We start from the raw sequence: 15796 nt of genomic DNA on the forward strand, positions 1-15796 counted from the left end.
TTCCACCCTACTACTTTATTTAGGCAAACAGATGTGGGTGAAATTTTCAGAAGAGGCAAGTTCTCACATGCATATTCTCCCTTAGGAACTGCCCGCTATTGAATTTTTCTGGAACTCAGCTTAGAGTTTGGTACTTCTGTCTGCTTTTCAACCTTCCTTAGTCTCATCTTGAAAAGTGCTAACTACTTAGGATGAATAGAGGATAAATTTATATTGAAGGAATACATCTGGGATATGAATCTAGAGATTTGAAATTAATTCCTTTCATTTTCTCCTTCTTTTCTTCTGCTATTCTTGCATGTTTTGTGAATGAAAAACATAATTTAAATGTAAAATATTTATCAAATATTAAGACAGATATTAAATAAGACAATCAGAAAACATTAAATCAGGTGAAACTTTACCATATTCTGTCAATTCACATTCCTACCACTCCCATGAATTCTTGAGTTTCAGTTCTGTGAAAAGTTTGCATTTTCAGTTTCTCTCCATAACCACTAAAGGAAAATAAACAAAACCTCAATTCTAATTTACTAACTTATTCTTCCTTCCTCATTTTCATAAGCCAAGAAAGACCTACAGCAAAAATCCTCTATATGATTTTAGGAAGTAAGGTTTCAACTCAAACAAATATTTTGCAAGACCATAACTGCAAAGAAAGGAATAGAAAATATGAATTATATTACTTATCTTTAAAATATCAAAGTAGAGACAACAGGGGGATTTTTTTCCATTCATTTTTAGAATTGAACTTCCTTAACAATTCTCGAATACATTCCAAAGTAGGAGCAATTTTCCAATTTATTAATTCAATTATAATGGGATTAAAGCAATAAAACTATTATTAATTTTTTCTCAGAAATGTGCAACTATATAGTACAGTAGTAATACATTTTGAATCACTTGGTGTTAAATAATGCTTCTTAGCATCTGCAGGGTAAGACTAGTCTTTATTGAAATAAGAATGAGGGAGATAATTCAAAAAACAAGTCCATACAACCCGTGTGTGAAGTAGTTTAATGTAGTTTCCAGGTAGATTTTTGACCATCTGAGTCCACTACACTCCACAGCAAACCACCAAAAGCTAGGTAAACTAAGTACAAGTGCATGCTTTAGACCTGCCTGGATTCACCTCACTGAAGAGATTGATCATACAACCTGAAAGTCCTAAAAAACATCAAAAAAGAAAAGGATTTTCTGCTGAGGATAAATAGCATGTGAAAAACCACCAGTGCTTAAACTGCATTTTCAAATGTAGGTGTCTAAACCGGCTCACAAAGATCTAGGAATTTGAATTGAGGTGGCCCAATTTTCAGAAAAGTTTCGTCGAAATCTGCCACAATTCTCATAGTTCAACACTTCTAAAAACCAGAGCATTTACACTACAGCACTTCCATCTACAGGTTCCTTCCTTGGAAAGCAGTTGTTTTTCAAATATTCACTTATCATCTACTACATTAAATAAGAATCACTATACTTCTCTGGGGAAATGGTAACAACAGAAAATCCTAAAGTTTAATATTTTTTAGCATAGTTCCCCTCCTTCATGTTCCTTCTGTGCCCAGATACATTTAATAGAAGATCCATACATTTTAGTAGATCAAAAATGAACAAGAGCTACAGCTTGCTTGCTCTGAGCCTGTGAAGTCCGTTGTAATTGTCCTTCAATCTTATCTACTTTTAAAAGACTAACATCTTAGTCCTTAACAAACCCTGCTATGATTCCTTCCTTGCAGTTCCTTAGGTGTTTAAGTCTTAATCAATTAACCCATGATAGTTCTAAGCCCTCCTTAAAAACGGCATACAAAATGTGCTTCCATTGCAATGCCTCTGGGCCTGGCTGTGACCTAACTATACAGCCCACAGAAAATCTCCACTTGTCTTTGCATGTTGCATGCAAATGTTAGGTCATTTGTCACCTCCTCAACTCTGGAGAAGAGTTGCAGACCCGCCCCATCCTGTTTTCTATTCATGTAAGCATTTCATTGAATCTCCTCTCTCTCTCCCTCTCTCCCATCGGATGTCCCTGAGTGGGATGCCATGCAGAGCAAAGAAAAGGTGAGCTGCCAGAAATATTGATCCGCTGCTACTTGTTCCTTCTCAGCAGCAGAGAACTAGAAGTGAGATTGCTACTCCCCGAGTCACCAGCCTTCTCTATGGCTGCTTCTGACGCAGTACAAATAGAAACAGGCCTTGAACTGTAAAGCCTTTGGGCAGAAACTTTCTTATTTTTCAAATAATAACCAATAGAATGGTGGTGAGTACTCTCTCTAGTTACACAACTAATACAAAATTGCACAATTTAGTAAATTCATAATAGTAAGGATTTGCTACTAAGGATTTTACTTAATTATGACTTTTCAGTTGCCTCTATTCAAGCATTCAACCATGAGATACATTTTTAACCTGGCACAGATAAAAGAGATCTGAATAAAAGCTTTTAATAACACTATTTTCAGCAATTTCATCTCCATTTGGAAAAAAGTTAGAAGCACAAATTCATGGTAATTCATTGTACACACTGAAGTACCCATTTATTGGTATTACTCTGAGGTTCTCTGCTTTTATAAAAACAGCCTATACTTTTGTGTTGATTGCTATATTTGAAATGTGCCGGTTTTTGCACAATACTCTGCTGAAAGAATAAAGTGATGGACACATATAACCTCTGTTAAAGAGTATAACCTCTGTATATAGTACAATGCATTAGACTTGTTCATCTGAAAAAAGCAGAAAATCTAATATACCTGATGATCAGGGGTGAAAACCAATCCCAAAATGATTACTGCAAGTTAATTGATTGGGCTCCATTTAGTGACTTCAGTAATGAGGATGAAAAATTGCCCAGAGGGAGAAGAACTGGAAACAATTTTTTTTTAGCTATGTAAATCATATTACTTATTATTGAAATATAACAAAGAAACATTTATTTGCAGTGCATCATTATTGAAATATAACAAGATTATCTGCAATGTTAAACTATAAAAAATTTCCTTCAAGTTATTATTTATAATTTATGCTTAAATTAAAATGAATTATATTTCTTACATTTGGGAAAACAGAATCGTGTAGAAAATCTCCACGCTCCAATAACAAAATAGCATCTTGTGCCAAAACTGAAAGTGCATTCATATTACAAATATGTTGTATTAAAAGACTATTCATGTAAGAGATTGCGGAAAAGGGCCTGTATTTTGAAACATTTCAAAGGAAACACAAATTAAGAAAGAATTTTTTTTTTTAATTTGCAGTCTGTGAAATACTGCAAATCCATCTATTTGCACTTCGTACATCATAAATTGAAATCTAAAATTATTTTCCATACATATTTCATTGCATATGTGCATATATGTATTCTATGTGCTATATAACACATAAAGGAGTGTATTCCCTGCTTTCCTGTAGATGGCCGAACACTTGCGTACCGATGGGAAGCAGTGAAAGAATTCCTTGTTTTGCTTAATTTGTGTGTGCAGCTTTTTCTTTACCGATTAAACTGTCTTTATCTGAACCCATGAGCTTTCTCACTTTTACACTTCTGATTCTCTCCCCCACCCCACTGAGTGGAGGGTGAGCAAGCAGCTGTGTGGTGCTTAGCTGCTGGCTGTGGTTAAACCACAACAGAATTGTTTATAACTGAAGTATATAGGACTAAAATATAAGATACTTACTATGCTACAGTAAAAATCTTACTGTAATTTATTTTACAACTTTTTATTGGAATCTGAGATGAGACTACCTGCTCTCTCAACAAGAAAGTATATAGTGTTCATAGTAAAAATAAAGTCTTGGGTATTGACCAATGCAAATACATTTCTGGTTGGATTCAGAGTGCCTTTTTTGTTTAAAAAAATCTCAACACGTTGAAGCTATTTGCAATTCTATCGCTCATCATGATCAAGTTTCAAACTTGGACTCCTAGTTTTAACAGCGAGATTGAAAGAGATCTATTGATGTGTCTCTCAGTACTCATGTGGCCTAGCTACTTTAGCATAGGATACAACTTTTAATCTATTTACTCTCACAACAGCCAGTGAGTTAGCTAGCACAATTTTCACTGTTTTCTAGATTTCCTAAGGTCACAAAGAAAGGGAACCATAATGAGGGTTCCTGAATGCCAACCCAGCTTTCTTACTATTTAATTTCAATTCTTTTAATTATGTAATTGAACTTGCTGATAATTAGTACCCATCTGACAGATAAACAATGAAGCACCTTATAAACAATTCAAACTACAGAAGAAATATAGGGAGAGGCTGAATGCAGATTAGCCAATGAGGATAACAATCACACATATTCTTGTAAAAAATAACTAGCAGTAAGTATTTCAATATAAACAATACCACTGCTCCACTGCTTGTTGAAAGTGGTATCATTCACCAGGAGTGATATTTCACATCAAGTGGAATACTCTGTTGCCATCTCAGAGGGAGGAATTAGATGTTTGCTTGAGGAATTAGATGTTTGCTTCATAAATAGAACTTTGAAAAACAAACGCTGATCTACTCAGTTTTCCTTATCTCAAATTTCATGATGGTGTGTAGAATCTGGAACTCCATCTTTTATTGAGAAACAAAGGAATATAAAGAATTTACAGTAGAAGAAGAATATAGATCAAACTGCTAGTACATAGGTTAAACATTATGGCTGCATTTTTCAGATATAGCTAAGCTGAAACCAGTGCTTCTGTCACTGTGGGTATCTGGAGAATCACAACTTAGTAAGGTCTTTGCCATTAGATAACAGGAGAATATAATACTCTTTTTTTGAGCATGGAAGGCTACATTTCCTCTCCTTACACACCAGTACATGTTTAAATGTGATATGATTGACCCATGACATACAAAAATCCAATTCACTGAAATTCATGAGCCTTCTCTTTACTCTCCTAATTACTGTATTTTATTTTAAACGGGTTTTTTTGAGGACATCCTTACCCCGCTACTTGTTCATATGGTGACAGATCACTAAGCAAACTAGACTTTTTTTCCCTCTTACTTTTCAACCATCTCTTCTCTCCTCTAATTTAATCTCCCCCTTCAAACCCAGCAGTTTTATTTGCCAGGAACAAACCACCTTTGGGAGCACCATGAAACAGTCACTGAACTGTTGCACTTCATTTTGGTTTGACCCATTTCAGTGAACTTTGATCAATATCCCTCCTTCTAACTTTCAAAAGCCCTGCTGTCTGGACAATGATCTGCTTTATATGACATAACTCATTCTTTTTTAAGTGATTAGTGGAAGGCCGAAAATGTACTCAAAATATGGGCAGATGTCTATCAAAAATATTTAAGGTCTGTTCATCTATATACATATCCAAAAATCAGGCAAATGCGCATATGGAATCCATCCATCTTCTTACAAGCAGATATAAAATAATCAATCTGCACAGCAGTCTAACATTTTAACATGGAAATATAGACTATTCAGCAGTAATGTATTGTACAGAAAAATACTGAATTGATCAGTAATGATAAATTACTTTTTTTCAAACAGTAAAAGTGACCTCTGCGTTAGACTTTCCGTTATACAGCTGTCCTCTTGGGATACCATAGTCATTAGAAGATAGTGTTAAAATTAGGTACACAAAGTCTTAATTTTAGATTATTTCTCTCTTTTCAACAAATGTACACACATGTATACACACATGCACTCAATCTACTATTAGGCTATTTCTAAAAGTTCATAGACTACAGATTTTGAAGGGCATATTACATTTCTATTAATGGAACAGTCTGATCTGTGCTTCTTTTATACTTCTATAGTAACATGAAGCAGTTATACAGCATTAAGTGTCCAGATGAGACTGCAGAACTAGATTTATTGCTGCTTTTGCAATTGTTCCCAAAGGTATTTCCTTAAGAATTTTTATTATGAGCTAAAATGCATACTAAACAATGAAATTATAGCATAATGTCTTTATGTTATTATTTTTGCATTACATGGTACAGATTTAACTGCTTTGTAAATCTTAATGTTTCATACTGGTCTGCACATGATTAGACACATAAATTCCTACAAAATTCACTGAGTATCTCCCATGTCTCATTAATATCAAAGAATTCTGGTCAAAAACTGCATCAGACATGGAACAAATAATTTAAAAAGTCAAGAGACCAAAGGTTACTACATGATTTCTACATCAGTGCACTATTATGGATGAGGTTTTTTAATTCAGTCATTCCATTACTACACATATTTAATCTTGTTCTATAATGTGACTTTAGGCAATGATTACTTATGTCTTTGCAAATACCATATTCTAATGGTAAAGCCTTCTAGATTCTCAGCCCTAAAGTTCGTTAGTGACTAGGCAATGCTTTTCTCTCCTCACCTATACTCAGCTGACCAAGGGTAGGTATTTTTCAGAAGTGTAATTTGTCATACTGAATATCTCTGTCATTTTAAAATTAATTACTTTATGTGAAACTTTTAAAAGCAGCCTGAGCCTGAAGTAGTGGCAGACTGCAGAGGGGAAATGCCTAAGCAGGGCATTCTTTGGGAAACTCCTGGCATCCATGATATGGGATGCACACTGGTTAGATGCAGACTTTGCTACAACAATCAAATACATGTTACATACCTTTATTTTGGATATTTGTCTCTATATTCTGGGAGAAAATACGTCCTTCCTTTTCAAAAGATATCTAATTCTGGCCAGAAATGGCTGTCATGATTGAATACTGTTTTCTGTGTAAGTGTTCCTTCATCTTCTGATTTCGTCTTTTTCATTACATTTATTTTAGTTTTCTGTAATAATCTGATGGAGGGTTGGTCACTGTTCATAGATGTAGTACATCCTGATAAAAGGTAGTACTCTGTTTTTCTTCACTGAGTGCTAATACAAACATATTTTATTCCATTTTTGTCTCAAATGTTTTCATACTCAACACAGGCATTCATAATGTACTTGAACAATGACAGTAAAATGGTCCCGAGAAAGAGGCATCTCATCTAACATGGAGGCAAAAGTGGTAAAAACCCAGACATCTTTGGATGAATGATCTGCTGAAGATAAATACTCAGCATCTCTTGAAAAAACTTCATATGATGATCAGAAGTCACTATATCTTCAGAAAGATAAATACAAGAAGAAACTGGCCTTCTTACTTGCAAATAGTCAATCTCTCAGGCTAAAATAACTATTACTAAGAACATTTTCTTGAAAAAAAAAAAAAAACCAAGACGAAGAAGCTAAAAGTCTAAGTGAAGGACCTAATGATTGAGGAGAAGGTTTCTATCAGAGCCGTGTGACCAAAAGGAGCTCTCCCCAAGTTAGGATGCAAATATACTGCGTGATCCTGAGCCAGACAGTAAAGTTTTAGTGCAGTGGGTGAGTGCATACTAAAAAGAAACGTTTTTTCTAAGCAGTTCAGAAAATTCATAATGCCTGATCCTTCTGTGAACGCTCATGTGAAAAGACAGCACATAAGTTGTCCTTACAGAAGTCTCCCTGGTTTCTAACAGTATTTTTATGTAGTCTGAAATATTTCTCTCCACTTTTCACACAGCCAGTATCTAAATTTTGAATTCAGACTGGTACAGATCTAAAATGTCCTATTCTTCAGTGATACAAATGTTCTGGTTGTTAAAAAAAACCCTGGAGAAGTCCATGGAAAGTAGTTGATGAAAAGATCTCAATAAATCAGTAAGGTCTTCCTTAAAATTCTTAAGTAAATTGTCCCATTTAATTCATAGTTTGGTAAAAGCAAATGTTTAGGTTGATGCACGATTTCCCTGATTTTGACACGAAAGAATGATTTTTGCTCTTCTTTATCAAGCATATTACTTTACACTCGTATGTCATTTATGCATCTTATTCAGGCAAGAAAGACACTAAAGTAAAAGCAAAACAAAACAAAACCTTCAGTTTCAATATAGTTATACTAAGATTACAATCTTCTTACCTAAGAATGTTACTCAAGATGGTGCTTCCCAAACAAAATCATGCTCCCAAGCCTGGAAGAGCCTAGTTTTTGAGGGAAGGTGAGAAATAAATAGAACATCTTCAACAACCCTAAGCTAGATATAACAGACGCTTACAAGTTTCAGTAAATTGCAGTCTGTCCTGCATGCAACATAAGCATACAGAACATACATGTCCAAGAAGACACCTCTTTATAGATGAGCATACTGAAATTCACATCTCAATTTTTACATCAATTTGAGATTGGATTTAAAGCAGGACTTAATGCAGACTTGTACTTGGTCTGAAGTAACTGTTCTCTGCTGTGCTTCTATAGATGCTTCTATAGACTGGCTTTCCTATAGTGACCTTGAATCCAGAATCTCTCTCAAGATTTACAACAAAAGTTCAGGAAACACAGGAAGAAGGTAATCTACTTGGTTCACTTCTGAGGGGAATTAGTATGCCCCTGGAAAGGTAATATTTGATTCTTAACACCTTTCACCTAGCCACATTCAGCAAATAAACAGGCTATGTGCACAGGTGCTAATATATCTGATGCTGAAGGGATTATTGGTTGTCATTTCTAGTGTGAAAGATTCACTGATCATCATAGGAAACCTCACACTATTATATACCTTGATGACATGAATTGGCACTGGGATATCAGCATCCATGAACAGAATTTTTTGAGGGAGGTGATGCTGGTTTACGCAGAAGAAAGTAGTTCCCTCAATTCCACAAGTGTCTCTGGAGAAGAAAAAAAAGTAGGAAGTGGACATTTCACCATGTGAAAACTGAACAGCTTACTGATAGATCCTCATCCAGTGTTACAAGCAGCTGCTGAGAGAAGGCAAGCAGACATGTACTGCTGTGTGGTATATTCCTTATCTTTCTGTTTATTGTGGAGTTATGCTACATTGCATCCCATTTGGCTGAGAGACGTGATACAGGAGACTGAGAGTCTGATGGAACCTGGACTTGTAGCACAGCCACCAGTACATGGGTAGGACATCCAATTTCTGATAATTTATCAGCCACATGTAGACAAGCAGAAAACTCGCTTTTCTGGGTTTTCTTAGAAAAGTACAAAGCAATAGAGAATTTGTCAGCAATGTCTTTCCCATATTATTAATTTTCTAAGTGGGAAACTCATACTGCACTTGAGACAGTATTTTAAACATTAATGTTTTTGCTAAACCATAAGGGTAACTAACATGTTAACACAGATGGTAGCAGACAGACCTAACCTTATCCTCTCTGTGCTTTTAAGTATCCCAGCTATAAAAGGGACCACATTTTAGCATGTTACTGTGACAGAAGAAAGCAACTCAAACGCACTAACATAACTTCTGGACTGGAGGTGGCTTCTGACCATCCAAACTAGAGCAGAAACAAACAAACAAGTTATTTCTGTACCTGCACGTAGTAGATATATCCTAAGACAGAAAACTACCTCCATTTAAAGAAAATACCCCCCTTCCCCAATTTCCAATTCCATTTACTCTCAAGGCTGACTTTACAGCTAAATATGTTTATTGATAACTGTAAGTGAACTGCTCTTTACTTTGCATTACAGTAAGATAAACTAAGGATCAAATATTCCTACATAACCTTGATGGCCTACTGAGTTGAAAAACATGTAGGGACCAGTGGGTCCTACTAGCAAACCGATTTTGAGTTTGTGGGACATTCATATATCAGACATAATATTTACAACTGAATAAGCATTTGAAAGGTAATAAGTTGTGGAAACTGTTAGAAATTCATGGAAGAAAAAGGGGAAGAACAGCAGGGTCTAGAATAGTTTGCAACACTAGTTGATTACATCCACAAGAAAAATACTTCTGTATGAGGTGTTATACTTCAAAACAATCAATGCATAATGAAGAGGCACAGTTTGTCCTTTTAAAGACTGATTTATGCAGTCCCCTGATGTTTATAAAGTTGCTCACACATATTTACGTAACACCTCCATATAGCTACCACTTGACAGATATTCTGGACACACATATGCAAAGTTTATCCTTCATTTTGCCAATCTCTCTCCTCCAAGTTCCTGGTGGATGAATTTAATCTGGTGCTGCTATTGTACTGCTCTGATCCTTTGTCTCAGTTCTGATCGCTCTCCTCTCCCCATCCAGCTGAGTAACAAAACAAAAGCTTTGGAGAGAAGCTGCCCAGCAGCAAAAATCTCAGTCAAGGAACCTGGAGGGAAGATATTGATCAGTGTCAAACCACTTTCAAAGTAATGGAAGGAGAGGGAGAGTTTCATTCTCTTCTAGTAAAAGTGGTATTGATTCAATTCTGTCCTAACTGAAATAGCTCACTGGCTCCAGTGAAGCCAGCTTTCTCCTCCTTCTGGTCTCCCTTTCCTGCTTTACTGGAAAGTGGAGGATGGATTAAGTAGAAGAATATAGTTGCTAGTCTGGGACATAGCATCAAATCAGGTTCTCTTTCCTGACAAATGTTGAACATTGTAATAAAACTAAACATATTGCCTAGTTTCTCCTACTTTCCCATGGAGGAATGTGGCAAGTCAAGCTATTCCTCACCATTAACTCCTTTGCTATGTAAAGTGAAGGAGTGTGGCTGTCCATCACGGCATAGTGAGTGACCCATCTTCTCGCTTGTTCAATTCAAAGTCCATTTTTGCAGGAGAAATGACTGCACATGGCAAAGAAGCTGTACTGGGTAGAACACATCCAGTACATGTGTTAAATAAATTTTTCTGCAAGCGTACTGTTGTTTTATCTTTGTTCTTTTTTAAAATAATACTGAAAGTGCCTGGAATACAACATCTAGGCCATTTTATCTCATTATAAATTACTATAAAAATAAACAATAAACAAGATGTTGCATTTTCACAGTACAAACAGATTAAGGAGTAGTGAAGCTGAAGCTACCTCCACATTCTTGTGGACTGAGAGGAAAAGTGAACTGGAAGGATGGAAACACTCCAATTACTCAGCCCATGATGCTTTTGTGGATCACTTTAGTTCTGCTCCCATTTCTGTAGCTGACTCTTGGTTGGGGTTTAGACAAGGCATTCTGCTGGTTAAAAGTGCTGTAATGCATCGTCACAACCTCATCAAAATCAGTAGAGTTGTAACAAACTAAGGACTTGTCATTTAGCTGTCTTCTCTGTCCTGTATTGGCAAACATCTGGACAAGCATGCTGCCCTTTCTTTCAGTGATATTTTTTATATAAGTCAATATATCAGGGATATCAAGAAACGCATGTTAAGGCATCAGAAATCCCAGCTATGGGAGCAGATTTGTTTCAGTATATGGCTCATGCCGTGCCTCCATGGGGTAGTTAGGGAGGGCTCACTGCTTATTTTGGTTTCAGGGTCAACACTGGACATTCAAATATGGTCCTCCCTGCATATCAACAGAAAACCTGTCCTTGAATTCAGCAGAAGAACAACAAAACATTAATTCTGAATATCCTATAAAATATTCCTTAATAATTTTGGGCAGAATTCTTGTTTAATAGTAATGGCAGTACCCAAACATGGAAGAATTAAATAGCACAGATCAGCCTTACGGGAAATGGAAACTCTCTGAGATCACTAGAGCTATGCACACTGTGGATGTTACAAATACATCCACTATAATTTATAATGCTTAATCTTTTTACATTTAGAGATTAGTTTTATGTTGCTAGGTAATTTTAGTGAAATTATGAAATTATCATGTGAGGAAATACCATTAAGAACTATGACAAAAAGTTATACTTTAATTGATATATCATCCTGATACTATTTATATTAAAACCAGTATAATTTCTACCAGGGGGAATTTTTTTAAAAGGTGATTTAATATAGTTGAAATTACATGAAACATTTTCCCACAGACTTAATAACCATATCATACTGTGAGAAGTCAAGAAAGGGATGTAACTGTACATCTGCTAAAAAAAAAAATATAGCATTTTAATATTTTTTTCCTGTTACCATGTGCTATAAAGTTGAAACTAACACATAATCTAGTAAGAGGATTTTTTAGATGTTAAAAATGCTAGACATCCAGAGCATAAAAATCCCCCAAAAGTGAGCACTGTTATGAGAAAAAAATTACTCATTTGTTTCGAATTTGAAAAGTAATTTTACAATTCCATAACCGATGCATTATATAGTAACACAGCAAATATTATACATTCTCACCACAAACAGTTCTAAGGATGATTTATTTCAATAGTTCAGGAACTATAAAAGTGCTGTGTTAAATATTTCACATTTTATCAGCTGAACAATTTTATGAGGTGATGATGTGAATCTACATCCATCAAAGATCCTATTTCATGATGAAAAGTTAATGTTTCAGAAAACTGGAGTGCTCTCCTTGGCTGTATGATTCTGACTGAAAGCAGCTGCACAGTAAAAAGGACTGGTTTGTGTTCACATGTAAAAACATACTGACGAAAGCAGTATTTTCTGAGCCGGGGCTTCAGTGAGTGAATAGCTTTTGTATACTACAACAGTCTACACAAGACATTTTGTTAAAGTGTTGAAAACTTGACAGCAAAAGACCTCATTGATAACTGAACTGAAATAGCTTATTTCTATAAAATGTGAAAGATATCACTTTGTATAGAAATAAAAATCCTACTGAAATTAGTGCAAAGCCCTCTTTGAGAGTAGATGAAATGATATGACCCATATAAGTAGAGAGCAGAGAGGAATCTGAGAAAAAAAAAAAAGGAATTTTAAAACATATATTCATTATATATACTTAAAATACCCACATTTATGTTGGCATCTATGCTTTTTCTTTGAAAGGTGTCAAGCAGACTACATCCTAAAGCTTATTCTCTAGAAAGTGTTTTGCATTTATCTATGAAACAGGTTTTTAACACAGAAATACTGATACAGAATAAAACCCAAATTGCATCATAAATCAGAAGAGCAAAGCATGTTATAAACATGAACTGAACTAAGATCCACTTAATCTATCAAGTTTTGTAACAGTGACTAGCTTTCAAAGGTAACTGACAGGCATTATATGTTCAGTTTTCAGTCTTTTTAATAAACATCCACACACAGACACTTAGCAATTCATTGTAAAATACAAATACTACGCTAGCATCTACTTCTGTTTTACAACAACAAAGTAAAATCAGCAGAAGCAAACCAGGATTTTTAGTCTGAATGTTATTTTCATTTTTCAAGCCTTTTTATTTCACAGCTTTTATACCTGATGCTCCCTAAGTCTATTTTAGCCGACCAGACACCACACCTACAAACAGCACAAACTGCAAGTGACCACTTTACCTTCTGAAAAATCAATCAGTCCCAGCAAATGAAGCAGCTTCAGAGATGCAAATATAATCACAACAATACCCACTGTTTGCAGTCCCTCCGACTCCCACTCGAGAGTCAACATTCTTCCAACAGGCAAATCATTCCAGTCTTCACACCAGTTCGCAATCAGAGGGAAATTAGAGGATTTTACCAAGAGTTTGCTTTGAAGAAAGTTGCAGTGGTGTAAAGCAGCGCTGTACTGAGCTGTGGCGATTCACCAGCCCCTCCAGCTGAGATAAAATATTAGATAAAGCCTCACATCTCATGCTTCTCTAAGCATTTGATTTCATCAGTAGCGAGTCCTCTTAGAAGGCTGAGGTGGACCACGAATCCCTGGATATGTCATTGTATTTGGTGAGCAGCATTACTTCAGAGCTGATGGAGAAACATCTGTGTCAGAGCTGAAGACTTGGCTGTGTCAGTGCCAAGAAGAAATGCTCCCTGGAAACTTGCACCAGGGAGCGTGCTGCTATCTGCACTCTGCACTCCAGTGCTTCCAGACCCAGGCTTTGTGATTCTCCCCCAGCTTCACAGCCCTTCCCCAGCTCCTCTTAGCACGGTTTTTGTTAAGTTGGGCAAATGACAGTTTGCTAAAGACAGACATCTGTTTTCACATGTGCTACATGCTGCACATCAGAAAACTACTGCCCTCCGCATTAGAAAGAATAATCAGAGAAACACTGTCCCTTCCGCTTAAGCATCACCAGAATCTAATTAGAATCTTCAGTGGAAATGAGAATGAAAATTAAAGAAATACACATCAGCAAGATCAGTGCCTCCAGCTAGCAAAATATAGTGCTGTCAAGGAGACATGCACTGCCCAAACCCCCGTTCCATATGTAGGAAGAATGTATTATTTATTGGCTAAGAAATAAAAACAGTGCTTTTCTATCTAAGGATGTGAACCTGTTAAGTGCTGAATCCCAAACTCTGAGATAGATAGATAGATAGATAGATAGATAGATAGATAAATGAATTACATGAATTAGGCACTTTCCATAGCTCCTGGGAAGATATTGCCCAGGCTATGAATTAGGGAAAAAAGAAAAGAGGCTTATGATCCCAGATGATTTATTGGATAGTCTGTACAAAACTAATTGTCCTGTGTTTATTAATACAATTACCAAGAGGATGCCCAGTGTGAAGAATAGGCTCCGAAGAATATTTATGCAACACATGCATAAATACTATAAGGTTAGGCCTACTACACGCTTGTTCTTCTGCCCATCTTAATAATTTTATTAAATCCGGTCCACTGGTATACAAGGCACTAAAATAAAGTGAAGGGAAGTTTCAGAAAAATTTTAAACACACTTACTACTAAAGAAACACATAATCTAACACCAATATCAATCTTACAAACGATGCTCAATATTGACCACTCATCTTCAGCTGATTAACTCTTTGATAGAAACAATTTTTATTAACTTTCAAAAAGCTTTAAAACTTTTATTTTTGTTCAGAAAGTCATTATATTTTGAAATTAGCATAATAAAAAATTGTAACTGTAACGATCTACTGTTCATGGACTACCAGGTAGAGAAAGAATAATGTAAACTCCAATTTACTATCTGCTTTTTTTTGTTTGTCTTGGAAAGCTGTCTGTATTGAATTACAATAACTAACCAAGTCACAGATTTTTGCATAGAGGGAGAACTCTAGAATCTGGGGGTTTTTGTTGTTCGAAAAATCACATGCACTTAAGTTAATTTTATGTTATATCTAGGCAATATATAAGCAACAATATTCTTTGATTTTGCTCTTCTGGGTATTTAACACTAGAATGTCATGAGTTCGGTATTTTTTATGTCTGGTTTCAATCTGAATGTCAGTTCCTTTCCCTATTAATCTGTAGAGCTAAAAAGGTGCCTAAGAGGAAAGCACAATAAAAGTAAATCAAACCAAATACACTATCTCACATTTGCACCTTCCAAATACATCATTACCTTTGCTTCATACTGTAAAATAACTATTCAGTATATTGCCATCTTAAGTTCTATTCCTCTTAAAAGAAAATTAACATTTTCTATCTTTTTTTCAATTTCTAGTTACTCTGTATCATCATCTTCTTTTAAGGTTCTGACATGTTCATCAACACATTCTCATCTCTGACGTCTACATTCTCCTTGATGTTTTTTTTTTTTTTTTTCTCAACTTTTTATTCTTTTTCTCAAATGACAAAGCATGGCCAAATGTTCACAATATTTCAAGGCTTAATGTGATCCCAAGATTGGAACTTTGACCCATCTCCTTTCACAGGCATTACAGAAACAATAAACCTAATATAATGCAAACAATCAGACTATAACTGTGAAAGCAGCCTTATTTGTTGTTAATAAAGAGTACCAGGGAAGCTATTAAAATGGAGAAATCTGTCAGTCTACATCCTCCTTTTGTGCAGTAGATCCAGGCTACCTTCTGCTGAGTTGTTCACTCTTGGGAGGAGAGGCTCTTCCACTCCACCACTGAATGTGCCAACCCACATGCAGAAAGCCACCCAGAGAGAAGTGGTCCCAACCATAACCAGTGTTATGTTTTCTGCTTTCACACAAGCAGAGAGACCTGGATCCCTTCTGAAAAA

At 35.6% G+C, this 15796-nt stretch overlaps 1 protein-coding gene across 8 annotated transcripts in view; it reads right to left on the minus strand.

Annotated features, from left to right (window-relative positions):
- KCNIP4 (potassium voltage-gated channel interacting protein 4) overlaps positions 1-15796 on the minus strand; it is a 433914-nt gene that overhangs the window by 95603 nt on the left and 322515 nt on the right. For 2 of the 8 annotated variants that reach the window (XM_074904595.1, XM_074904592.1), the window contains exon 1: positions 13186-13338. The exons of 5 other annotated variants lie outside the window; for them this stretch is intronic. In XM_074904595.1, the coding sequence (XP_074760696.1) occupies positions 13186-13297 (112 nt within the window). In that variant the 5' untranslated portion in view covers positions 13298-13338. Of the gene's footprint in view, positions 1-13185; positions 13339-13366; positions 13661-15796 lie in introns of those variants that run through there. One more of the 8 variants, XM_074904594.1, reaches the window with a different exon arrangement.

Source organism: Athene noctua, chromosome 4, assembly GCF_965140245.1.
Source record: "Athene noctua chromosome 4, bAthNoc1.hap1.1, whole genome shotgun sequence".
NCBI lineage: Eukaryota > Metazoa > Chordata > Aves > Strigiformes > Strigidae > Athene > Athene noctua.